The sequence below is a fragment of the Gorilla gorilla genome, chromosome 11, assembly GCF_029281585.2.
Source record: "Gorilla gorilla gorilla isolate KB3781 chromosome 11, NHGRI_mGorGor1-v2.1_pri, whole genome shotgun sequence".
In the NCBI taxonomy this organism is placed as follows: Eukaryota; Metazoa; Chordata; class Mammalia; order Primates; family Hominidae; genus Gorilla; species Gorilla gorilla.
Window position 1 is genome coordinate 141,026,178 of NC_073235.2, and position 26,609 is coordinate 141,052,786.

At 44.6% G+C, this 26,609-nt stretch overlaps 1 protein-coding gene across 9 annotated transcripts in view; it reads left to right on the forward strand.

Moving 5' to 3' along the window:
* The window catches only part of TRAF3IP1 (TRAF3 interacting protein 1), an 80,015-nt gene that overhangs the window by 23,685 nt on the left and 29,721 nt on the right, over positions 1-26,609 (forward strand). For 6 of the 9 annotated variants that reach the window (XM_019022798.3, XM_019022795.4, XM_004033436.5 and 3 more), the window contains 7 exons: positions 325-426; positions 3,270-3,290; positions 4,603-4,687; positions 5,164-5,247; positions 8,670-8,793; positions 9,016-9,052; positions 11,848-11,924. In XM_019022798.3, coding sequence (XP_018878343.1) covers positions 325-426; positions 3,270-3,290; positions 4,603-4,687; positions 5,164-5,247; positions 8,670-8,793; positions 9,016-9,052; positions 11,848-11,924 — 530 coding nt within the window. The remainder of the gene's footprint in view (positions 1-324; positions 427-3,269; positions 3,291-4,602; positions 4,688-5,163; positions 5,248-8,669; positions 8,794-9,015; positions 9,053-11,847; positions 11,925-26,609) is intronic. The other 3 variants (XM_055379892.2, XM_004033435.5, XM_063695346.1) reach the window with 2 other exon arrangements.

The window sequence follows — 26,609 nt, forward strand, 5'->3', positions numbered from 1 at the left end:
AGTGGGGAGGTGAGTGGAGACTGGCAGTGTCAGGTAGCTCCAGAAATGGGGGGCGGGGGCAGTCTGCTCCTCCTGGCCTGAGTAGACCAAGGATACACTCATAGTCTGGGGTGTCCTTTCCCTTTCACCCCAGAGCCGCCCATGGGGGAGGAACATTCTAGATGCATGTTTTCTAAAAGCTGCCTTTGGTCAGTCCTTTGTCAGTCCAAACTTGCAGTGTGGGAAAACATAGATAAGTAAGTGTGTTCTATGTTAATGAAGCCGCTCATCACCGGCCCTTTGGTGTACAGTCTTAATGACTAATTTTAAACTGTTTTATGTCAGGAACAAAAGAAGCTAATATTAACTCAACTAGTATTTCAGATGATAATTCAGCTAGTCTGCGGTGTGAGAATATTCAGCCCAACCCCACAGAGAAGCAGAAAGGTAAGAATGGTCCCGTTTTGCCCTTTCCTGGCGAGAGCAGGGTGAGCCCTCCAGAACCTTCTTCCCAAAGGGCCGCAGCCCAGAGCCTGAGGTTTTCCTCTTGGGTCTGAACGTGGCAAGTGATTCACTTCTGCCTTTTTGCATAAACTAGAATCGAACATGGTGGTTTCTTGATAGCATGGGACCCACTCGTGTGCTCCCCCGTGCTTTGTAAGTGAGAGGAGGTGGCATGTTTCATCACTTAGGGGGTGTCATGAGTGGTCCCTGAAAAGTTTCAGGGTCACTACTTGGAGAGCCCCACCAGTCAAGAGGTGTACCCCCCAGACTTCATGGTCACAGTGCTGTGGCCACCATGATTTTTCTGTCATTTTCTTTGAGTGTTGAATTATACCTCAGTGAGATTTTACTTTCACCATAAATTTTCTCAGCCTTAAAAAAAACTTTGGTAAAATAGCCATTCAATGTTTGTGTTTTGAGGCCTTGGAGCTCCTAACAGGCCTGCAAGGGTACCAGTGCCCAGGTAACCAAGGCTTGTGCAGGTGGCAGCGGCAGGGTCGGGTGTGGCCAGGGGAGGGCTGATGTTTGTTGATTCGTTCAAACAGAAAATTATCTGTTGAAGGCCTACTGCATGTCAGCCCTGAGGCTGGGAGCGCATGAGCCAGTGAAGTCAGGCTGGCCTCCTGCCTTCCTGGTGCAGATGAGGCTCGAAGATCAACCGAAATCGTTTGATGGGGTGGCAGTCTGGGACGGGAGGGGCCTTGGTTGGTGAGGGTGGCCCAGAAAGCCTGCAGGGCAGAAGGGGCTGTATAAACCAAGATCCCAGCTGGGATGCGACTGCAGCAGGGCTGGCTCAGCCCAGAGGAAGGGCCAGAGCCAGGTCCCTGTGCCAGCTTATGGAGTTTAGCCTTTATTGGAAGAGCAGTGGGACGCTAATTATATCTTTAGGAGGAGCAGTATAATGATATTTAGATTTTAAAGAGTGGCCATGTTAATTAGGGAGGGTTAAAGATTGTGCAGAGAAGAGAGAGAGGCCTGGACTGGAGGCGCCCTGGGAAGGGAGAAGTGGTGGGATTCCAGGGCTGCTGGCACGTGCTGGGGGAGCTGGCCTGGAGCGTAGAGGGAAGGCCCAGGCTAGAGAGGAGCTGTGAGAGTTGCTGGCGCTGGGTGATGGCAGGAGCCTGGGTGGGGACTAGGTCACCTAGGACGAGATTGTGAGTGCAGGAGCTGGCAGAGCACTGGCGCCGTGGAAGCACAGGCGTCGGGGAGGATGGTGTGGGCCATGTGGCAGGTGCCTTGGGTTCTGGGTAACGGGGACTGGATGTATCCATTGAAAGGTAGAGAGTTCACTGTGCTGACTTTCCTTCTGGGTATCGGCCTTGTGGTTGAATAACTGCACCTCTCAGGCACCTTTTTGAGTGCTGTGTTAATCCAGGGTCTGTTCCCAACACCCTGGTGTTTTGAAGAAAGAGCTGGGGATTTGAAACTGTGTCTGCTGCCTGCCCCCAGGTCGCACGAGGACTCTCAGTGCTGGTTTCTGCTAAGCACACGCTCCAGGCCGCACAGCCATGAGGAAAAGATCTTCTGCCACCTGCTCTTGGTCCCCAGCAGTCCCATCCCAGGGTTGAGCTGAGTCCTCTGCCCCCATTGGCCCAAAGTGCTGGGGTCTCTGAAACTGCCCTTGTAGTGGCACTATCTGGAACCACATTCTCCAGGCCCCTGCTAACCACTGTGCCCTCCAGTCCCCTAGGCCCTGGTGGGTGCCAGGCTACCCCCTGTGCTGTGGCACTTTGTGGGGTGTGACCTCTGGAGGTTCCCAGGCCCATACTAATAGAGTCCTCTAGAGCCTCCCGGTTCCCCTTGATCCACAAGCTTGGCCCCCTCTCTCCCTGCCAGAGCCACCCTCTTAGGGCAGCATTTATGAGCTCGTGGCTGTTATGCTCACAGAAAGTCCTCCTGTGAATAAACGAGCTAGAGATGTCTGTAGAGTGCTCCTCACTCTGCTCGGTGTGGACCCTCACAATAACCCAGGCTGATTTCTCGAGGCTGCATGAAATGTTCCTGTCTGAGGCAGGGCCGTGTTAAACGAGGTGCTGCATCAGGCCCTGCTGCCTCCTCTCTGCCCGTATAGTGTGCTGGGCTGTCATGTGAATCCATGCGCTTTCCGCTCTTCTGCAAATGCGTTCGTGCATCTTAAGAGTGTGAAGCAGAGATTTCCCACCTGTGGTTTTGAATCCACCCCACCCCTGTGGTGCCACTGCTCATTTGCTTTGACCATTTAGGTCACATTTGTCCTCAAGACAACACTTGAAGAAAAAGGATCCTGGGTGAAGGTGCAGAGGTGGGCCTTTGTTGAGCTGGAAGATTTTCTTCTGCTTTCAGGAGCTGATGGAAAAATGCTTACCAATCATGTCTATAAGATGGGCTGTTGTTGACTGTCTCCCAGTCTTTGGAACGGCCCGGGATTTGGTTGGCCGGGTTCAGACTGTTGAGTCGTTCCCTCACATTTGGATGTGCTTTTTCTGTGGCTCTGGCTTTGTCGATTCTTGTCTCATGAACTTGTTTACTTCCTCTCCGATGTGCTTTCTCCACATCCCTGTGTCCTGTTTCTATTTAGTACCATTTTATGATGCACAGTTTGTTTGCTCTTTGTTTTTCTATCTTTGAAAATAAAACAAAATGGCAATAGGGACATTAGAAAAGCGGCTATGAGGAAATGATCTTTTTTTCTTAGCAGACATCCAAAATTATGCACAATGTGTTTTTTCTCCAATTCTGTTCTCATCATTTAATGTATTGAGATTGACTTACACAAAAGCTAATTTTCTGATGTGCTTTTTCTTTAGGTGACTCCACCAGTGATGCAGGTGAGGAATGGCCTTAGATACCTGTGTGTCATATCAATTGTATGCATGTGTGTGAATGTGAATGTGGACTCTCAGATTCATGCTTTATATAGTGCATTAGTGAAAGTAACTTATTTTATGGAAAAAGATCATAACTACCCAATTTATTTATTTATTCATTTATTTATTTATTTATTTATTTATTTATTTATTTTTTGAGATGGAGTTTCACTCTTGTTGCCCAGGCTGGAGTGCAATGGCATGATCTTGGTTCACCGCAACCTCTGCCTCCCGGTTTCAAGCAATTCTCCTGCCTCAGCCTCCCGAGTAGCTGGGATTACAGGCGTGCACCACCACGCCCGGCTAATTTTGTATTTTTAGTAGAGACGGGGTTTCTCCATGTTGGTCAAGCTGGTCTCGAACTCCTGACCTCAGGTGATCCACCCGCCTCGGCCTCCCAAAGTTCTGGGATTACAGGTGTGAGCCACTGCGCCTGGCCAACTACCCTAATTTAATTTGAAATTTAATTTATATGTTTTAAGTTTGAAAACAATACATTTCAGGATTTTTTTCCAGAATATAAAGTATATTTCTAATATTCAAATTCTGACTATTTTCTGAAGTGTTAATTCCTTTTACTTTAAATAGTGGAGTAAACTTGTCTTAATAGTTTAGGCCTTGTTATTTACTGATTAATTCTTTTTATCAAAATGAAGAAAACTTTGTTCAGATTATAAACATAATATGGTATACCAATGTAGAAAAATTTAAAAATGCAAAAAAAAAGAACAAAAATTAAAAGCACTGGTAATTCTACTGCTTATAACTTAAATGAATATTCTTCTAGAACCCTGTATATATATATATGCATATGTATATAATTGTTAGATATATTACTGTACTGGATTGTTTCACACAAAAGGGGGCTGACATGTGACTGTACCATAATTTACTTAGTTACTGATTGATTGTCAGTATTACCAGTGATGATGGGTGAACATCTTGACATGTGTCCATTTCTCTTCTTGGGTTGTATTTCCTTTAAGTGCTGAGTTGATCGGCCTGCCTTTTGAATTTTATTTCTGAAGTAGTTGAACCAGTTTGTATTCCCTGGGTTTGAGTGTGCCCATTTTCCCAAATCTTCACCGAGTTTAGATATCAGACATCGATTTTCTCTTCATCAACATGATTGATGGAAAAATTGCTCATTTGTATTTGCAATTACGAATGTATTTGATTGCAAATAACTGCAAATACAGATGCAAATAGTATTTTCAAATAGTTATCTGTGTGTTTTCCTTTGTAAATTGCTAATTGATGGTCATTTGTTTAGAAGGAGATGCTGGACCTGCTGGCCAAGATAAGTCTGAGGTGCCAGAGACTCCAGAAATTCCTAATGAGCTTTCATCCAACATCAGGTCTGTGTGCTTTGAATCCCTTTCCCTCAGCAGAGTGATCACACCTAGGACACTGCTGTGCTTCTCTTTCTGGCTGCTGCTATTTATTTAGTGCTTGAGCTAACTTATGAGGAATTACTTATACAAAGAATACAAGAAGTATATCAGTTTTCTGTACTGGAGTTATATCACTATATAGTGATATAATATTTTGGAGATTTAGGGGAATTCAAAATTATAGCTGAATTATGTGATGTTTTGATTAGTGACAGTTGTTGGTATTTTGAAATTACTGAAAATACAAGTGGAAAGATGGACACTTTCTGGTTGGTCGGGTTACTGGGACGTTCCTCCTCTTCTGCAGAGTAGCGCGTCCTAACCAGCACATTGATTATGGCCTGGAGATGAGAGTTAACATTCACCTGGGCTTTCTTTTCCAGTTTGAAATGTATAAGCCTTTCATACTCCTTTTTTGGTTTTCCAATATTTGGGTTTAGAAGAATTCCTCGGCCTGGGAGTGCGAGACCAGCCCCTCCCCGGGTCAAATGGCAAGACAGCACGGAGGCGCTACCAATGGATAGGTAAGGCTGGCTCAGCAGGGCAGTTCCAGCCACACAGTGTGTTCTCCAGTGGGCATGGTGCCTCTGCTAAGAGAAGGGGGAGGGAAGCAGCACATGGTACTGGAAATGTGCTATTGAGGAACAAAAAGTGAGGGTAGGCCCTCGCCTCACACCATAGGCCAACAGACATGTCAGATGGATGAAAGAGAAAAACCATGCATACATGTAAAATTACATCTTCACATCTATGGGAAAATGTTGGACTGCATTTCTCTGACCCCTAGATTGAAGACTTTCTAAGCGTGAAAACAATAGGGGAATTAGGAAAAAATAGGGGAAAAAAATTAGGGGCTTAATTGCAGAAAAATTAAAAATAGAAGGTGATCAAAATGTTATAAGCAGGCTGGGCCTGGTGGTTCACGCCTGTAATCCCAACATTTTGGGAGGCCGAGGCGGGCGGATCGCTTGAGGTCAGGAGTTTGAGACCAGCCTGGCCAATGTGGTGAAACCCCCGTCTCTACTAAAAATACAAAAGTTAGCCGGGCGTGGTCGCGTGTGCCTGTAGTCCCAGCTACTCAGGAGGCTGAGGCAGGAGTATCACTTGAACCTGGGAGGTGGAGGTTATAATGAACTGAGATTGCACTGCTGTACTCCAGCCTGGGCGACAGAGTGAGACTATCTCAAAAAAAAAAAAAAAAAAAAGTCGTAAGCAATATAAAGACAAACAACAGATAGGGTGGATCAGAGTGGGTTTCAGATCAAATAAGAGGCAGGAATTGGAGGCAGGAGTAGATGTGTTTTTCTAGGAGTTTTGCCACAAAGAGAAGGGAAGGAATAAGACTAGAAAGTGGGAAAGGTGGTGTCAAGGGGAGTTATTATTTTTCTAATGATGGGAATGATCCAGTGGAAAGGGGAAATTGATGACGTAGGTGACGTGGGACAGGGGTTTGGTGGAGCAGAGTCCCCGTGTGGGTGTGGGAACGGGCGTGGAGGTGGAGTCGGCACATGGTGTGATGCAGATTCTTAAGGTGATTTTCTGGTACTTATTTTTCTCATGAGCCGTAAGAGGGTCTGGGGGAAGAGGAGTGTCAGAGGAGAGAGGGGCTGGGTGAAGTCGCTGTGCACGAGAGTGGGCTAGTGAAGAGACTGGAGCAGAGGTTTTCCTCTAGGGGTGATCCTACTTTGGGGACACTGGGCCATGATCTGGAGACATTTTCTGGTGTTCTGATGAAGGGGAGGGGTTAGGGCAGGGCAGTTGCTGAACCTCCTGCAATGCACAGGACAGTCTCCACCACAAAGGAGGATGGGCTGCCTGTCCATAGTGCCTGGGCTGCCTGTCCATAGTGCCTGGGTGGAGGCCGTGGCTGACAGCTGACATCAGGGCAGCATCTGGTGGACTTGGGCGTAAAGAGACAGAAGATGGTGTGGCGGGGCCTGTTCTGCAGCTGCAGTTGGCTACACCTACAGGCATTGGGGGGCACAGGCTGTATTAAACAGGGCTCGGCTGTGCCAAGCAAGTGCACCGAGAGAGAAGGGAAGGAGTAGGAGTATGTGGAAGCGCCACGGTCATGACCAATGTGGGATTTATGCCAGTGAGTGAGGGAGGAGCCCTCGGGGTGAAGGTCAGGAGGAGGCATTAGGATTGAGAGGCTGAAGGTGCTGGATGGATAGAAGGATTGTTGGAGTCAGGTCCTAGGGCGGTGAGCTGGGAATATAGATAGTGGTGGTAAAGGAGTGGGGCGCTTGGATTTGAGGTTGGGGCTTGCTGTTAGTGGTAGTGACAGGGGTGCCCCTGGGAGTGGGCGTCGAGTGTGGGAGGTGGGATCATCCCAGCAGGGTTCAGGGACCCAAGGCCAGGATTTTGGAAGGATCATTTCTCAATACTTGAAATCACAAGTTAAGACAGGAGCACCGTTGGTGAGAGTGGCGGGTCCAGGAGGACTGGGTGGGACCACGGGTTGGCAGCTGATGGCAGCAATGATGGGGTTGAGGGTGACAAGATTTAAAGTTGGCAGTTTTTAGGGAGAGTGATCTGGAAGCCGAAGCAAGCATAAGGAAATTACTGACCTTCCCTCTGGGCCTGTGACAAGAGGCTGCTGGGAGGAGCAGCAGCTGCAGCTGAGGGCTGTGGGGAAGCTGTGTTCTGGAGAGCAAGGCGGGACAGAGAGGGCCTGCCGATCATGGCAGGCACAGGGGCGCAGGTGTCGGGGAGGTGGAACGTGGGCCACGGTGAGGGTGTGCTGGGAGCGTGAGAGACGAGGGATGGGAGCCTGGACTTCCTGGTACTGACAGAGCAGCGGGTACGAAGTGAGGTTGGTCCTGGTGGAGCCACACAGGTGGTTGTTGAGTGTCTCAAGGACCCAGTTGAGGAAGTCGAGGCTGTTTGGGGCAATGGGTGTTATTTTCAGAGGTCGTTCCCAAGTGTCTACATTCCCTCTGGACCTTGTGCATGGCACTGAAGCAAGGGAGGGTTTTGGTGTGTGTGTGTGTATGTGTGTGTGCGTGTGCGTGCATGTGCTTGTGTGTATGCGTGTGTGTGTGTGTGTGTATGCATGTGCACACATGCAGCACTGCGATAACAGGGCAGGGGAGTTAGGTGATTGCTTAAATCACGAGTGTGTAGGGAAGAAACAAAGACAGGAGGGGCCATTAAGGAGCCGGTAGAGTGTTTGGGTCGGGGGCTCACATTTGTACAGAGTGAGCTGACAGTGGCCTGAGTGAGGAGGAGTGGGGCAGCTGTAGGTGGGGCAGTTCTAGTGGGTGGCCCTGGAGAGCATGAGAGAGCCCTTGGGTGAAGGCTGTCACCAAGGAGGACAAGGTCTGGGGCTGGAGGGCCAGGCTGTTGGACGCTGACTTGCCCAGAATGATGTGGACTTGGGTGGAGCGCAGTGTGTACGTTGTGCTGAGCGGGACATAGGGCAGCCACTGTGACTAGGAGTTGAATGAGGGGCCTCCAGCTGGCTGTGTGAAGAGAGGTCTGGGGTCAGCCCTGGTCAGTGGGACCCCAGTGTGGCCCCTGCCCTGAGGTTTGTGACCCGGGGCAATAAGCGCCTCCAGGTAGAAAGCAGCAGGTGAAGGGCTGGCGTCACTGAGAGCGCAGTCGGGAGAGGCGGAGGCCCTGAGGGCCTTTGTGCAGTAGAGGGCATGGCGAGGCTGTGGGGACGGGAGGCCAGGTGTGGACCAGGAGGCCTGGGCAGCACAGGGACGTGGGGAAGCTGGGTGGGGGTGGAGGGCGAGGCTCACAGGGACTCAGGCCTGGAGGGCTTGCAGAGGACACTGTTTGCAGACAGTCCATCTTAGCTTCAGCGGGTAGCTTGAGATGCTGTTCTAGCTAGAGATGGTTGGTGATTAGATTCCTCTCTGCTGACCTCTGACACAGTTTCAGATGCTTGGGACTGATGAAAATGTGTAATTCTAATTTAATCTGATTTCTTTTTATTTAGGTCAGGGAGTGGTAAAACCGTTTCAAATGTGATTACAGAGTCACACAATTCTGACAATGAAGAGGATGATCAATTTGTGGTGGAAGCTGCCCCTCAGCTCTCTGAAATGTCAGAAATTGAAATGGTTAGTTAACCAAAATATGGTGTTTTTTAATAATAATGTTTTACCTTCATTGAGATTAATAGTCTAGCTTTTAGATTTATGTAGACAAAAATGTCCTGTAATTTTTCAGTTAGTTTTCTACCTTCGTTAATTTTGTTGTTCTTTTTTTGAGATCCACAGAAGCATGATCTTTAGAATTCAACAAGCCTGAATCTTCTTTTTCCCCCTTCCTTTCCTGCTCAGGTAACAGCAGTGGAACTAGAAGAAGAGGAGAAGCATGGTGAGTCCTGGGCACGAGTGTGCATGTATGTCCATGTGTGTGTGCTCATGCACCTTCTCCACGTGTGCCTGGAAGGATCCAGTGCAAGGGACTGTTGTGTGCCAGGTTCTGGTCTGGGTCACACTGGCGGGATCACACTGGTGGTACATAGGACCCTGCGGGCATGGATTACTCTTAAGGCAATGGCTGCTGCTCCCCATCCTTAGAGGAGAGGGAGGGCGCAGTTGGAAGCTGGAAACTCACTGGCAACTGTCCTGCAGATGACATCTTGTCTCATCCGTACGATTAGATTGTGGAAGTAGATGATCTCTGAGGCCCTTTGCAAGTCTAGTTCTGGAATGTTATTGTTGGTTTTCTAGCTGGACAACTCAGTAGTGCAAACCCCGTTCCCCACACCAGGGTTTGAGTATCCTGGAACACGGTTTCTGCAGAAGAGGCAGGCTGAGTACTTTCCTTTATAGATCTGTTCTCACAATATGACTTTGTTTCCTGGCACCTATCACAGGTGAGTAACGAGGGCTTGTTGGTTTTGGGGGTTTGGGGTTTTTTTTGGTATCTATATGAAGCCACCCTTTTTTATTTGAGGTGGAGTCTTGCCCTGTCACCCAGGCTGGAGTTCAGTGGTGCGATCTCAACTTACTGCAACCTCTGCCTCCCGGGTTGAAGCGATTCTCGTGCCTCAGCCTCACAAGTAGCTGGGACTACAGGCGTGCACCACTATGCCTGGCCAATTTTTGTATTTTTAGTAGAGACAGGTTTTCCCTACGTTGGCCAGGCTGGTCTCCAATTTCTAACCTCAAGTGATCCACCCGCCTTGGCCTCCCAAAGTGCTGGGATTACAGGCATGGGCCACTGTGCCCAGCCTAGTCATGGATTTTTAACATAGTGGATGTGTTTCATTTCAGCCCATCTCAGTTTTTCTTATTAATGTTCAGATTGCCCAGTATTTGACCAGGGGAGCCTATTGGAGTTATTTTCTGGGGGCCTTTAGACACATCCCAGTACACTCTTTAGCTTCCTTGTTTTCTGATACGACAAGGTGTTTCCGGCTTATTTTGTGTACTTCCTGCCCCTTAACTGCCTCATTTCTCCAAGGCACCTGGCTGCTTACTGCTCTGGGTTGCTTCTTGTTTCCAGGCATTTTCACTGCAAAAGCAGGGATATACTTTTTTAAAATAAGAAAGTATATTCTGACTTCGTGATGATATTTCCAATTCCAATTTAGGATTGTAGGGTTTTGCCTGCATTCTTTGGTTTTATATATGCATCTCTTCCATCTCATGCCAAAAAGCCTGGCTCCCAGCAACAGCGGCTGTCCCCATGCTTTATGATCCTTCATATGCTCACATAGCCATTTTAGAACACCACCACTGGTTTTTAACAACAATAGGATTACTGGAAACGCTGAAGGATTTTATTTTATTTTATTTTATTTATTTTTATTTATGTATTTATTTTTGACATGGAGTCTCGCCCTGTCGCCCAGGCTGGAGTGCAGTGGCACGATCTTGGCTCACTGCAACCTCTGCCTCCCGGGGTCAAAAGATTCTCCTGCCTCAGCCTCCCAAGTAACTGGGATTACAGGCGCCCACCACCACACCCAGTTATTTTTTTGTATTTTTAGTAGAGACGGGGTTTCACCATGTTGGCCAGGCTGGTCTCGAACTCCTGACCTTGTGATCCGCCCCCTTGGCCTCCCAAAGTGCTGGTATTACAGGTGTGAGCCACCAAGCCCAGCCCAAGGACTTTTTTTTTTTTTGGTAGGTATGTCTGCCTGTTTGTTGGGTATATCCTATTAGGGATGTACAGTCAGTTACCCTGTTTTAAAGTTGTGAAACAATTCTCTAGTGGCGCATGCTTGCCAATTGGATATCACTAAGTTTATTTCATTTTGCATTCAACCTTTAGGCATTAGTGTTGTTTACCTTTTTAATGTAAGATAATTCACATGATTTTAAGGTCAGATGTACAAAACCAGGTATAATCAGAAATGTGGGGCTTTGACCCGTCTTCTCTACCCTCTACTCTCCCTGTCTCCTCTACCCTGTACTCTCCCTGTCTCCTCTACCCTCTACTCTCCCTCTCCCTGTAGGTAACAGTAAAATAGGGCTTATACTTACATTTGAAAAACAAACAAATAAATAAATGCATATGCATGTGCATGTGTATTTACTGATACCTACACTTATTTCCATCTTGCGCTTTTTAATTTGACAGTAGATGCAGGCTTTCATTTTGCAGCAATGCAGAGAAACCATCCTCATTTCCTTGATAGCCACATCGTCCTCCACCGTGTGGACGTACCCTCGTTTATTCAGTCAGCCTCGGGCTGATGTATGCTTGGGTGAAACACTATTCCAAAAAACTTCACATGATATTTATCCCATGAGTAAATTCTGAAAGAAGTGGAATAGTCTTGCCCCAGTGTAAAAGAAGTATCCGTACTTAGAAGCATTTCTTGTTATTTCTGTTTGTAATAAATGGCTATATTTTTGGATGTCAATCTACACTCCTTCTTAATCTTTGAAAATAGAAAATCTATTTTATTTCTAAAGCTTTTTACTTTTCAAGGAGCTGATTTCCCCGAAACACTTTGAAATGTGATAATTTCCACTACCAGCTGTCTATCACTCTTGTGTACTATCTCCTTAACAAGTAAAGATTATTTGAAACTGTTTCAGCATAAAAAGAGATAGGATAAAAACTTAGTGTTTTTCCCACCATCCCACCCATTTAGAATAGGTTTTTGGGATAGAGAATAAACTTTTAACATAAAATCACTGATTTTTCAACAGGTGGACTTGTGAAAAAAATTTTGGAGACGAAGAAAGATTATGAGAAATTGCAGCAGTCATCCAAACCTGGGGAGAAGGTAATGGAATGATTTCCATAAACACTGGCATTTTAGCAGTCTGTTTCATGCATTTACAGACTTTTACAAGTTGGAGCGTCTTTCAAATATTACCATTATCAGTGATGTCTGTTTGCATATTTAAATGCCATTCCTGGCCAGGCATGGTGGCTCACGCCTGCAATCCCAGCACCTTGGGAGGCCAGCGCAGACAAATTACCTGAGCCCAGGAGTTCGAGACCAGCCTGGGCAACGTGGTGAAACCCTGTCTTTACAAAAAATACAAAAATTACCCGGGTGTGGTGGCGCATGCCTGTAGTCCCAGCTACTTGGGGGGCTGAGGCAGGAGAATCGCTTGAACCCGGGAGGTGGAGGTTGTAGTGGATTGAGATTGTGCCACGGCACTCCAGCCTGGGCGACGGAGTGAGACCCTGCCTCAGAAAGAAAAAAAAAAAGCCATTCCTCCCTCCTCCCAGTTGGGAGGATATAAAGTGTGGGACTTCCTCTGTGGGGCTACTTCCCTGGCCTGGTATCCAGCCCCGTCTTGGGAGGGGGCAGCGGCTTATTTGGGGAGCTCAGGAGCCAAGAGCCAAAGGCCTGCTGGGCTCTGACTCCCTGACTCTTCCCTTCTGGCCTTGCCCATCCCTTCTCCCAGGTCCTGTTTGCAGACTGGGAGGCTGGCTGCCTGATCCTGGCTGATTGCAAAGTAAGAGACTGGGAATTTTTTTTTTTTTTTTTTTTGAGGTGGAGTCTCGCTCTGTCACCCAGGCTGGAGAGCAGTGGCATGATCTCGGCTCACTGCAAGCTCCGCCTCCCGGGTTCACGCCATTCTCCTGCCTCAGCCTCCCGTGTAGCTGGGACTACAGGTGCTCGCCACTGCTCCTAGCTAATATTTTGTATTTTTAGTAGAGACGGGGTTTTACCGTGTTAGCCAGGATGGTCTCGATCTCCTGACCTCGTGATCCACCCACCTTGGCCTCCCAAAGTGCTGGGATTACAGGCGTGAGCCACCGCGCCCGGCCGGGAATGTTTTTAAGTCTTTTTTTTAAATACGTGTTCTATTGTACCTGGTTCCCCGCAGTCTCCCTCACACATGTGTGATGTGCTTTTGTTGGGACCTGTGGCCTCTTGCCAGCCACTACTCTTTCCTTGGGCACATGACCACTGGGGCGGGCACCTGTGGGCCAACAGGGTGTGTCTCAAATGCCACAGCCAGGTTTCTCTTACAGTCACTTTAAAGAGGAAGAAGAATTTTTTTTTCTTTTAAACAGAAATTTCTTGGTTAGTTAGCCTAATACCTCAACAATTTAAAAAAGTTTTATATATAGGGATGTGTGCACACATACGTACACACACATGCACACATATATGTATTTCTCCCCAGCTGAATTAATGGTTGTTTTAGATAATTCTGCTTAACATGTCCTAGTTTGTCACAAAGCTAGGGCCTGAAATAGCCAATGAGAACTGTGCAATTGAGACTAACAGTAGAGGGAGCCCTTTTAACAATAATAACTGGAGAATGTTGTCGGCGGAGGCTTTGCTGACAGCACCACTGTTGGCCTTGCTGAAAGGAGAAATGCCTTCTGCAGTTTGTTTTTTCATTGATGGAATGTTAATACATTATAGTCCTTTCTGTATGCATGAGGGGTTGTCCTGGTGTCCCTGGTGCTATTTCTGAGACCCAGTCGAAAACCCTGAATGTGTCCCTCCAGGCTCCTAGTGGAGGTCACCTTTGAAGCCTCCATTGGTTTCAATTTTATAGCTATGATTTTTACGCAAAGCATATTAGGATTGTGTTTCAGAGTCTCCTCGGAAGAGTAAATTATTTCAGATTGGTAAATCTTTGGGCTTCAGAAGATAAAAGGAAAAGTGTCCTTTTTTGGTGAACATCTGCTGTTTTGAAAAAGAGTGGTCAGTGAGAACTTCAAAGGCAGGGGTGATGTATGTTACAGTTAGGGGAAAATCAACAAGTGTCTGTATGATTTTCTTTAGGATATTGATAAACATCAGACTTAAATTTAACTTGTTGGTCTTCTTAAAACATTTTTGTTACTTTTTTTTTTTTTTTTTTGAGTCAGAATCTCGCTCTGTTGCCCAGGCTGGAGTGCAGTGGTGCGATCTCGGCTCACTGCAAGCTCCGCCTCCCGGATTCACGCCATTCTCCTGCTACATTTTTTTTTTTTTAATAAATAAAAATGTGGCCAGGTGCAGTGACTTACACCTGTAATCCCAGCACTTTAGGAAGCCAAGGTGGGCGGATTGCTTGAGGCCATGAGTTTGAGATCAGCCTGGCCAACATGGCCAATCCCCTTTCTACTAAGAATACAAACATTAGCTGGGCATGGTGGTGCACACTTGTAGTCCCAGCTACTCAGGAGGCTGAAGCACAAGAATCGCTTGAGCCCAGGAAGCAGAGGTTGCAGTGAGCTGTGATTGCACTGCTGCACTCCAGCCTGGATGACAGAGCAAGACTGTCTCAAAAAAAACATGTAGGAAGAGCCAAAGTCCTTTTTCCCCCTGCCCCAGTCCTGTTCCCCCGAGGGCAGTCCCCAGGATGAACTTGGTGTGTATCTCTACTTTGGATGTGCCTCGTGTTGTTTTGTGAGTTTCTAATGTCACCCTAGTGTTGATCTGTTATGCGGGTTGCTTTCTTCATGCAGCATGTTTCTCTCTCTCATGTTTTGATACATGTAGATGTAGTTTATTCATTTTAATTGAAGCCTTATAGTCCATTATTTGCTGATTAATTACTCTATTGATAGACATTTAGGTTTTTCAGCCATTTCCTTTCATAGACAATGCTTCTATGGCTCCTCTCCATGCCTCCTAGCATTCAAGAGCCAGTGTCTCTTCCAGCAAGAATCAGGCCACTTTCTGTAAAGGGCCAGATAAAAATACTTCAGGCTTTTTGAGCCAGATGGTCTCTTGCAACTATTGAATTCTGCCGATGTGGCATGAATGCAGCCACAGCATTAGACCATGTAAATGAGCATGTGTGGCTGTATTCAATAAAACGTACTTTACAAAAACAAGGTCCAGGCTGTGGGCTATAGTTTACTGATTTCAGCTTTGGGGGTATGCCCAGGCTTAGAAGTGCTGTGCCAGGAAGTACACAGATCTTTAGTTTCACCAGATAGGCCACTTTCCTCCTCAAAGTGGCTGTACCAATTTATTCTCCCAGTAGAATGAACATCTGTTTCCAAACATCCATGCCAACGACAGTCAAGATAGTGAACACACTCATCACCCTCCACAGTGTCATGTGCCCTTGGTGAGCCCATCCTCCAGCCCATCTCCATGTTCCCCTTTCCTCACGCCCCACCCCCAGCAGCCACCCCTCTGCTCTGGTTCACTGTGCCTTAGTTTGCATTTCCTGGAATTGTGTTTAAATGGAATCACGTGATGTGCACTCTTTTGAGGTTTTTTTTTCAGTCTGGCCGTTTTTACTCAGCATAATTATTCTGAGATTTATCCATGTTGTGGCAGCATGTATCCATAGTTTATTCGTTTTTATTGCTGAGTAGTATTCCATTGTATGGATATACCACAGTGTGTTCATCCATGTATCAGTTGATGAACATTTGAGTTGCTTCTAGTTTGGACTATTATAAATAAAGCTGCTGTGAACATTAATGTTCAAGTCTTTGTTTTGACAGATACTTTCATTATGTTGTGTCAATACAGTAGAACCCCTCTTATTTGCAGGGGATATGTTCCATGATCCCTAGCAGATGCCTGAGACTGTGGATAGTACCAAACCCTGTATATACCATGTTTTTTCATGATACGTTCCGATGATAAAGTTTACTTTATGAATTAGGTTCAGTAAGAGATGGACAATAACTGATATTAAACAGAACAATTTTAACAATATGTCAGCACCACTCCCTTGTACTTAGGGGCCATTGTTAAATAAAATAAGGGTTACTTTAACACAAGCACTGGGATACTGCCACAGTCTAGACTATCTGATAACTGAGAGGGCTACTAAGTGACTAACAGGTGGATGGTGTGTACAGTGTGTATATATACTGGACAGAGGGATGATATATGTCCTCAGCAGAACTGTGCAAGATTTGATCACCCTACTCAGAATGGCATGCAATTGAAAACTTATGAATGAATTGTTTATTTCTGGAATTTTCCATGTAATATTTTCAGATTGCAGGTAACTGAAACTGCAGAAAGTGAAACTATGGGTGGGGATAGGACTGTTGTACCTAGAAGTGGGACTGCTGAGGCATACGGTAAATGTGTGCTTAACTTTTTAAGAAACTGCCAGACCATAGGGCTGGGTGCTATGGCTTACACCTGTAATCCCAGCCCTCTGGGAGGCCGAAGTGTGAGGATCACTTGAAGCCAGGATTTTAAGACCAGCCTGTGCAACATAGGGAGACCCTGTCTCTACAAAAAAACAAAAACAAAGATTGCCAAACTGTGTTGCAAAGTGGTTGTATCATTTTGCATTCCTACCAGCAGTGTATAAGAGTTTCAGTTCCTTCACATCCTCGTCAGCACTAGGTACGGTCAAACTTTAAAATTTTTCAGCCGGGTGTGGTGGCTCACACCTGTAATCCCAGCACTTTGGGAGGCCAAGGCAGGCAGATCACGAGGTCAGGAGATTGAGACCATCCTGGCTAGTGGGGAAACTTTGTCTCTACTAAAAATACAAAAAATTAGCTGGGCATAGTGGCACAGGGCTGTAGTCCCAGCACTCAGGAGGCTGAGGCAGGAGAATCGCTTGAACCCGGGAGGTGGAGGTTGCAGTGAGCCGAGATTGCGCCACTGCACTCCAGCCTGGGGGACAAAGTGAGATTCCATCTCAAAAAAATTTTTTTTCATAGTTGTAATTTGCATTTCCTTAATGGCTAATGATGTTGAATGTCTATCCTATGGTTGTATACATAATATATAATGACACCCTTGTGTCTCATATGTTGTAAATATTTTTCCAATCTATCGCTTGTCTGACTTTGCCTTTTTATTTAAAAAACTTTTTTTTTTTATTGAAACAGAGTCTGGCTCTGTTGCCCAGGCTGGAGTGCAGTGGTCTGAATCTCGGCTCACTGCAACCTCTGCCTCCCAGGCTCAAGTGATCCTCCCACCTCAGTCTCCCGAGTAGCTGGGACTACAGGCACACGCTACCACACCTGGCTAATTTTTGTATTTTTTGTAGGGGGGTTTTGCTATGTTAGCCAGGCTGGTCTTGATCTCCTAGGCTCCAAGCGATCCTTCTGCCTTGGCCTCCCAAGGTGAACCACTGCACCTGGCCAAACTTCTATTTTGATGTAAAATTTAAACAGCCTTTTTCTTTATACATTATTTATTTTTTTCTTTTTGTTTTGGCCAAGAGTTTAAGGTGCAGTTATACTTTATTTTTGAATTTGTCTGAAGAAGCTGTCCTATCCTGGTTGTAAAGGTAGTCTCTAGTTTAGTCTTCTTTTTCACGTCTAGGTCTCTGCGTGGTCTGGAAGTGTGATTTTCTGCTGTGTGGTAGCCAGCCGAGGCTTCCTTACCCTGCCTTTGTACCCCCACCTCTCTAGGGAGCCCAGGCACTACGTGTTTCCGGGCTCTGCTGTGTCTCTCCTTGTTTCAGCACTATGGTTTTACCTCTGGGAAAGCCTTTCTAAATGTTCCTCCACTCCTCCCCCACTCTCCAGGTTGTCTTGATTGTGAGTAAGTCTTTATGGCTTTATATAATTGTGGGATCAGTTTGTGTGGTTCCATGAAAAACCTTGTTGTGACTGGAATCGTATTGATCTTCGCTTGACTTGACTTTTACCACTAACTTCCACTCCATTGCCTTGCCTGTCTATGTAGCAAAACGCCTTAAAATAATCGCTTATCTTTTGCTGTCTACAATCTACCTCTTCCCACTCTCTCCTAACCCCATTCCAGGGAGGCCGCTGGCTCTCCACCTTCGTCCGAGTTGCCTGAGTTGCCCTCTGCAGGGTCACCTGACCTCTCAGTTGTTATATCTGCTGGTTATGTCTGTGTCCTGCGACAGCGTTTTGATGCTGTTGGCCACTCTCTCCGTCCTTGGCATGGCCTCCAGCACAGCACTCTCCTCTGGCGCCCCTCCTGCCAGGCCAGTCCCCCTTCTCTCTGTCCTTTGCTAGTTCCTTCTCTTTTCATTCTTTTCTTAGTATCACCATCTTAATGTTATTAGCTGTCCTTTCAAACTAATTTTTTTTTTTTACTAAGTCAGCTTCCTTAGTGGTTATATTCCATTTTTCTGCTTTTTCTTTCTTATTTTGGTAATTAATGTTTGACTCTGTTAGGTTTAGATTTACCTGCAAGCAAAAGAAAGCTAAAACATTAGTGGCGTAAATGAAGTATAAAGTGTTTTATCTCATGGGTCAGTCTAGAGGTAGCCATCCAGGTGGCAGTGACCCTGACGCCTTCTGCCTCATTCCTCCACAGCATGATGTGGCCTCCCTTCCTCAGGGTGCCTCACAGGCCAGCATAGCTTCAGCTTCCAGCCAGCAAGAGGGAGAAAAGGGAGGAAGGAGAAGGCCTGCCCTCCTCCTTCAGGATATTTACTGGAAGTTGTACAGCACTTCCACTTACATTATGTTGGCTAGAACTTTGTCACAAAGGAGACCATGAAGTGAAATCTCTATTTTAGGCATCCCTTTGCATAGCCAGAAATCAGGAATTCCATTATCACAAACTAGAACGTGTCAAATTTTCTCAGTGCCTGCCATACTCAGACAATGGTAGTGCTTGCAAGGCACGTGGGTAAGTGGAAGAGGCTGCCTCCCTGGCTAGAGGCCGAGGGTTCCTGGACCCAGCACACGTCTCACATGTGGGCCGCACACAGTGGCGGGAAGCCTTGCCAAAGCGGAGATCAGAAACAGGGTCGACCAGCTGTCTCTTCCACAATGTTTCTCTAGGAAATTGTTTATTTCATTCATGTCTTACAGTCATGGCATAAAGATGTTTGAAGTAGCCTTTATGATTTTAAAATATCTTATCTATACTTAGTTTTTCTTTTCTTCCCAAAATTTTATGTCTTTTTATTTCTTGGTGAGACTTTGAAAAAACTATTAAAATAAACACTCTCTAGCAAAGAATCAACTTTCAGTTTTATAGATACTCACTTTTGTTTTATTTGATTAATTTCTACTCTGTTATTCCTTTTAATTTCTTTGGGCATTGACTTTTCCTAGTCTCTTGAATAAAGCACACAGCTCCTTTATTTTGAGTCGTTGTCGTTTTAAACCTACATATATTTCCAATTGCACAGCTCCTTTTAAGCATGGTTTATCCTTGACTTCTAAATTCCTTGAATATTGAATTTGATATTGAATATTAAAAATTCCTTGAATTTTAATATGAAGTACTTTGTTACAATTTTAACATATGGGCAGTTGGGATTCTTTTTTTAGTTTTTTACACATAAAGATTTTTAAAAGTCTTTTTAATAATAATATCTAATGTAATGAAATTGATTATTTGGAATTGATGAGACTTTTAATGTGGCCTATTTGGTGGTCAGTTTTGTGTTTCAAAGTGCTTGCAAAGCTGCTTACTTCTAGACATACTTCAGGTCCAGGCTTCCACATACCGTTGTTGATTTCACAGAGAGGCAAATGTAAGACTATATCCTCAGGCCAGGTGCGGTGGCTCACACCTGTAATCCCAGCACTTTGGGAGGCCGAGGTGGGCGAATCACGAGGTCAGGAGTTCAAGACTAGCCTGGCCAACATAGTAAAACCCCGTCTCTACTAAAAATACAGAAATTAGCCGGACATGGTGGTGTGTGCCTGTAGTTTCAGCTACTCAGGAGGCTGAGGCAAGATAATTGCTTGAACCCAGGAGGTGGAAGTTGCAGCGAGCCGAGACTGCACCACTGCATTCCAGCCTGGGCAACAGAGCGAGACTCTGTCTCAAAAAAAATAAATAAATAAAAATAAAAATATATCCTCAAAGCATGTATGCTGAATCTATCATCATTATCGATTTATACATATTATCATAATAATTGCTTATTTTCTCTCTGTCTCATTAAAAAATACAAAACAGGTGTTTTCTGTGCTTTTCACATAAATTGTGGTGTGCCCTTCCTTAGTCTTGATACTTTTTATTTTTTTGGAGGACTTTTTCAATGCCAAAGAAATGCATATTTGTGATTTGGGCCTCTCTCCAGCCTGTCTTTGAAGTTGCATTGGAAGTAAAGCCATTTCTTATTGTACTAATGGACTTGAATAATACATTATAGAATAAATATGTGAATCAGATTGCTTTAAGCGTTTTCTTCATTATCCTGACTTTTTTGCTCTCTTTTCAAGAGGAAATATAAACTTTGTTAATAGTAAGATATTAGCTCCTGCCAGCGTTTTTTTTTCTTTCTTCAGGTTTATGAAGAAGTTTTTGAAAAACCATCAAAAGAACCATTTTATTACAGTGTTTCTTACGCTTTCTAAAGGTTTATATATGAAGATGCTTTAGGCTAATGGCCAACAGTTTCAAAGACTGTTCACTCACTTTAAAGTATTTAAATATTTCTCACTCCTAATTTTTCAGTCTCCTTTTACATGATCTTCCCTTTGTTTCTCTTTTTCATTTTATATCTAATTATTAATAAATATGATTTTTAGATGCTTTTTCATTTAAATTTTTTATTTTGAAATAGCTATTGGAGTACTTCTTTTTGTAGATTTCCTTCTTTCTTCATTTTAAGGTTTTGTGACTGCTCTCTTCTCTACTTTCTTGATCTTTTAAACCGTGCCTTGTTCTGAGACTGCTAGACGTCATGCCCATATCTTGTCCTGGTGAGAGCAGGTGGGCATGTATTGAATTTGACCTGCATATATGTTTTTTGTTGCCATTCTGAAAGAAAGTTGTAATAAGCAAGCAAATATTGCTAGAATGACTAGCATGGATGACTGTCTTAAAGAGGCATTTATTTGGGAATGTAAGAACTTCTTGTATCTTGAAATGCCTCTTGATGGATACAGTGACCTTATCGTGAACAAGTTATGTTTTAATTAAAGTCAGTGGCATATAACAAATAGTATTTAGCTAAATTGTTGATGAAAGTCAGGGATTTGAGTCTTAAATTATTTCACTTTGGTGATAGGAATAGATCCTCAAATTTCTTTTTTTGGTAGATAGATGGTGCAGTTTCATCACAAATACTATAACTCTTTCAGAAAAAAGCTATTCAGAATCTCTCCTTACCTGAAATTCTACACCTGACAACAGTATTTTTAGTTTGGATATTTTTGGTCCTAATATTATTGGATTTTTCCTTTGCTAGGAATATTGTTTCCATTGAAATTGTTGTTAAAGAAATAAAAATGGGCCAGGCGTGGTGGCCCACGTCTGTAATCCTAGCACTTGGGAGGCCAAGTCAAGCAGATCACTTGAGCTTAGGAGTTAGATACCAGCCTGGGCAACATAGCGAGACACCATCTCTGCAAAAATTAAAAACAATCAGATGTGGTGGTGCATACCTGTGTTTCCAGCCACTCGGGAGGCTGAGGCAGAAGGATGGCTTGAGCCCACAAGTTTGAGGCCACAGTGAGCCAAGCTCATGCCACTGCACTCCAGACTGGGTGATAGTGTGAGACCTGTCTCAAAAAAATAAAATAAAAATAAAAATAAATAAATAAAAATAAAAAGAGACATACTCTGTTGGTAAGACTTTAATAGTTAAATTGGGAACTACTGAAATTGATTCTAATCATGAAGGTTTATATGGTGGGGTTTTTTGTTTGTTTCTTAGAAGTTTTGTTTTTGTTTTTAAAGAAATAAGGTGATAGTTTTATGTTCCCAAGTAAAATCTCTGAATGCAGTATCTTACAATATGCAGGCTGGAGATTTTAAGTTTTGGATATAAAATTTGTTACCACCCCATTATCTTATAAAAAATCAGACACCAGCTGGGCGCAGTGGCTCACACCTGTAATCCTAGCACTTTGGGAGGCCGAGGAGGGCAGATCACAAGGTCAGGAGATCGAGACCATCCTGGCTAATATGGTAAAATCCCATCTCTACCAGAAATACAAAGTGGTGGCAGGCGCCTGTAGTCCCAGCTACTCGGGAGGCTGAGGCAGGAGAATGGCGTGAACCTGGGAGGCAGAGCTTGCAGTGAGCAGAGATCGCGCCACTGCACTCCAGCCTGGGCGACAAAGCAAGACTCCGTCTCAAAAAAAGAAAAATCAGGCACCAGCTATATCATTTAAAATATTTATAAACATATGCCATGGGTGTATTATAGACCACAAAAATGGTTTGGAAGCCATTAAAATGTTACATGTATATGAACTTTATAAAGATAATTAGAAGGAGATAGGCCTTTTCTCTATAGACAAATAAGTTCATGATAAGGATAAAATATGAGTTCTTTACCTGAAAAAAAAATAGATACACATATAAATGACTTAAGAAAACTGTATGATAAAAATGTGTTTAGCTGTATTGTCACAAACATTTCCAAATTGATATGCCCGTTATCTTCTGGTTCATGATTACTCAGCGAATGATAATATAATCAATAAAGATTTTATTTTTACTGAAAATGTCACTGAAATTCATATTATGTCCTCGGTTTTTTAGATTTTAGTCAGTTGTGGCCTGGTAGGTTATTTCTGGTCTTAATTTCTCCAGTACCCTTTTCTGTGCTTTGCATAAAAAAAAAATCTTTATTTTGATTGGTTTTGACAGCCTGCCTTGGATGTCAGTTCAGTTTCTAAGTAGTGTAGACCCTGGTGTTTAAATACACTCACTGGGACACATTAATGGATATATGAGGGAATGATGTTGTGTTAGCCCCAGGATGAAAATTAGTGGAGGCTGGGTGTGGTGGCTCACACCTGTAATCCCAGCTCTTTGGGAGGCCGAGGCGGGCAGATCACGAGGTCAGGAGATCGAGACCATCCTGGCTAACAAGGTGAAACCCCGTCTCTACTAAATATACACAAAAATTAGCCGGGTATGGTGGCACGTGCCTGTAATCCCAGCTACTCAGGAGGCTGAGGCAGGAGAATCGCTTGAACCTGGGAGGCAGAAGTTGCAGTGAGCCGAGATCGCACCACTGCACTCCAGCCTGGGTGACAAAGCAAGACTCTGTCTCAAAAAAAAAAAAAAAAAAAGAAAAGAAAAGAAAATTAGTGGATAAGGATTAGAATTAAATAGAATTTAGTCACATTGACTACTAAACAATGCCCCAGCTCAGTGGAGAGAAGTGTAGGAGGTATCTGGAGAGCAGTAAGTAGAGAAATCAAAGGGGATGTGGCACAAGTTCCAGAAGCCTCAGCGCCCTGCAACAGAAGACTGAAGATGTGGATCTCACTAGTTTGAAGAGGTGTGAAGACTTTAGAAGCTACCCAGTGAGACATCATGAAATTGTTAAAATCTGTTAGTCATTAGGCCTTGAAAGGAATGGTTTAGAAACGACCTAGCTGAGCGAGTGGGCTTGGGCCTTTGGTGCACGCTTGGCATGGGCTGGGGTCCCCTTAGCATGTGGTGGTGGCTGTGACAGCTCTTGCTCCTTGTGGGACTGAGCTTTCTCAGAGAGACTGTGGGACACGGGAGAGACCGCAGTGGGACCGAGAGCCTGCGCCACCGAGCCCTCTCTGTGCAGGGCTTCCCACGCATGGCCTCCTGCACCTGCACCACAACTCACTGCTGAGGAAATTGAGGCTTAGGAGAGTCTGAGTCCCTTGCCCAAGGCCTTGCACTCCAGAGCCTGGATCCAAACTCTTATCTAGCCCCAAAGTACAGGTTCTGACCACAGGAGGGAGCATCACGCGCGGCTCCAGCATGCCCCAGGCCCGGAGCCTGTGCCTCCCTGTCTCAGTGCGGGGTGGGCGCGTTGAGCTTCTTTTTTTGGAGCAACTTATTTCGAGAATTATTTTAATCCTTAAATTCCATATTTCTTCAGCTTCCCTTTGAAAAAAAAGGGGAAATTTGTGTTTTTAAAAAGTGTTAGTTAGTATTTTTGTCCTTTCCAAAACATATTCACTTGTGCTTACTGTTGTGAGACACACATGTATTTTTCTAGTTCCCATCTATTATTCCTTGCTGTCTGTTTCTGACCTGAAAAGCAGCTTCCAGTGAAGAGCTATCACTAGAGGAACAGGACTTGGCTGAATGAATTAGGTTTTATTGAGTTTTTAATTTAATGTGGGTAAAGCAGGCTCAGGAGGGCTGAAATGGACGAAACAATGGCACAACTTTATTACTTTTCTCCAGGGTATGGATTATAGGGGATATTTTAGAGTAAAGAAAAACTAAGATTCTTGGCATTAAAATGCTTCGATTTCCTATTTATAGCAGTGATGCATATATAATTTTTCATATTGGACTGTTATTAAGGTTTTTCTGATTGAAATCTCCGTACGGTTTCTTCTGGCCAGTAGACTTCCTCCATCTCCAGATGTGACCCCTTTTAGACTAATAAAGCCTCTTGATAATACTTATAATACTTGTCACAGAGGGCAGGACTGACATTCACTTAGTGAAGGGCTTGTATTATACCAGGCTTTGCTCTATGTAAGTTTTATATTTTCAGGAATATTCTCAAATCCCTTAAAGAAAAAAAATGAAAATAAAGTAGAAATACATTTATTTTAGATATTGTTATTAATAATTTTTTTTTTGAGACGGAGTTTCACTCTTGTTGCCCAGGCTGGAGTGCAATGGCGTGATCTCGGCTCACTGCACCCTCTGCCTCCCAGGTTCAAGCGATTTTCCTGCCTCAGCCTCCCTAGTAGCTGAGATTACAGGCGCCTGCCACCATGTCCAGCTAATTTTTTTTTATTTTTAGTAGAGACAGAGTTTCACCATGTTGGCCAGGGTGGTCTTGAACTCCTGACCTCAGGCGATCCACCCGCCTCGGCCTCCCAAAGTGCTGGGATTACAAGCGTGAGCCACTGTGCCTGGCCATTAATAAATACTTTGTAAATAAAATACACTGTGTCTATACTCTTACATGATGCACCATGTTAGTTTTTAAAACTTGGGAGTAATTTCTGTATATTAGTATTTTGGGTTCTGACTAGGTTTCTAGGTAGCTTAACAAAGCTTTTATTGTAGTACAATAAAAGTACTTTGTACAAGTAGAGTTCATTTACAGTAAAAAATGATAGAAAATAATGCTGTTATTTTAATAGTAATAACCAAACCAAGCAATTAAAGTAAATATATATTTTTAACAATTTTGAAATTAGCTTTCTAAGAAAAGCGGGTTTAGAAGCAGGCAAAGCATTCACTTGTGAAAGACACTTTTGGGAACTTCAGAGCCTTCAGAGATTAATGGTAGTGATATTAAAAGTGGAGCGCGTTCCACTGTCTTCCATGCGGGAGCTTTCTGGCTCTGTTGCTTTTTGTTGCAGAAGCATCCAGTCCAGAATGAGTTAGGTGTTTTGTAAGTTTCTTTCAGTCTCAAACAGTCTGTGCTCTTTCCTTGATTTGACCTTGACAGTTTTGAACAGTACAGCTATTTTCCTGACTGGCCCCCGGTTTGGATTTGTGTGGTGTTTCCTTGTGATTAGAGTCAGACTTTGCATCCTGGGCCGAAACCTTCCAGAAACGAGGCTGTGCTGCCTTTGCTGCGTCCTGCTGAGTGGTTCAAGGTTTCAGATTGTTCCTGACTGCAGATGCTCTCCGTGGCCTCTCGATGAGGATGCTGTCTGCCAGCTTCTCAGCTTGACTGCAGTCAAGCCGCTCCTTTTCTCTTTGTAATTACTAGCATTTTGGAGGAAGTACTTTGTACAATCGAAGTACCCTGTGCTTCACTAAGTTTAATCATTTGTTTGTATCATTATGGGCTTGTGCCTTCCACTTGGACTCTGTGGGCTGTAATCTCTTACTGCCATGATTTTCATGCGCAGATGGCCTCAGATTTGGCTCTGGAGAGCTCCTTCAAGCTGGCTTTGTGTCCTTTCAGCCTGCGCCCAGCATTCTTTGAGCTGTTCCTTGCTTTCTGGCTCATCCTGTTCTTTCCCTGCTCCAGCCCCAGAATCAGCCATTTCCCCAGGAGACCTGGGTCCTTTGATTGGAGAATGGAGTGTTTGCCACTTTTGGAGGTTCAGCTCTCAGGTCATCTCAGTGAACAGAGCTAGAGGGGGAAAATGTACATGTCTGTGTTTGTGTATATATGCGTGTGTGCATGTCTGTATGTATGTGTGTATATATGTGAATGTGTATGTGTGTCTGTAAGTGTGCATGTGTATATATGTGTATGTGTGCATGTCTATATATGTGAATGTCTATGTATGTGTGTGCATGTGTGTATGTTTATGTCTGTATTGTGCATGTCTGCGTATGCGTATGTGTGCATCTGAGTGTATACATGTATACGTGTACATGTCTGCATGCATGTGTACATGTGCATATATGCATGGCTATGTCTGTGATATATGTGTATGTACGTGCATGTCTATGTATGTGTGTGTACATGTGTATGTGCAAATGTCTATGCCCTCCCTACCTGGTCTCCCTGGCTGTGTGGGTGCCCTCTCCCTCCTGTGCTGGGCTCCTGCCTCCATTCTCCCTACCCCGGGCTCTCCCACCCCCAGCCTAGTGTACATGCTTCCCTGGCATTGCCCACTTCATGGCTTCAGGACCAAATGGCTCAGGAGGGAAGATCAGTTACTGACTTTCCCCTGGAATGGGCATCTCATAAGGTGAAGACCAGTGCCTCTCATCTCCCTCTCGTGGCTAGCATAGCAGTGGATGTTAAGTGCATGT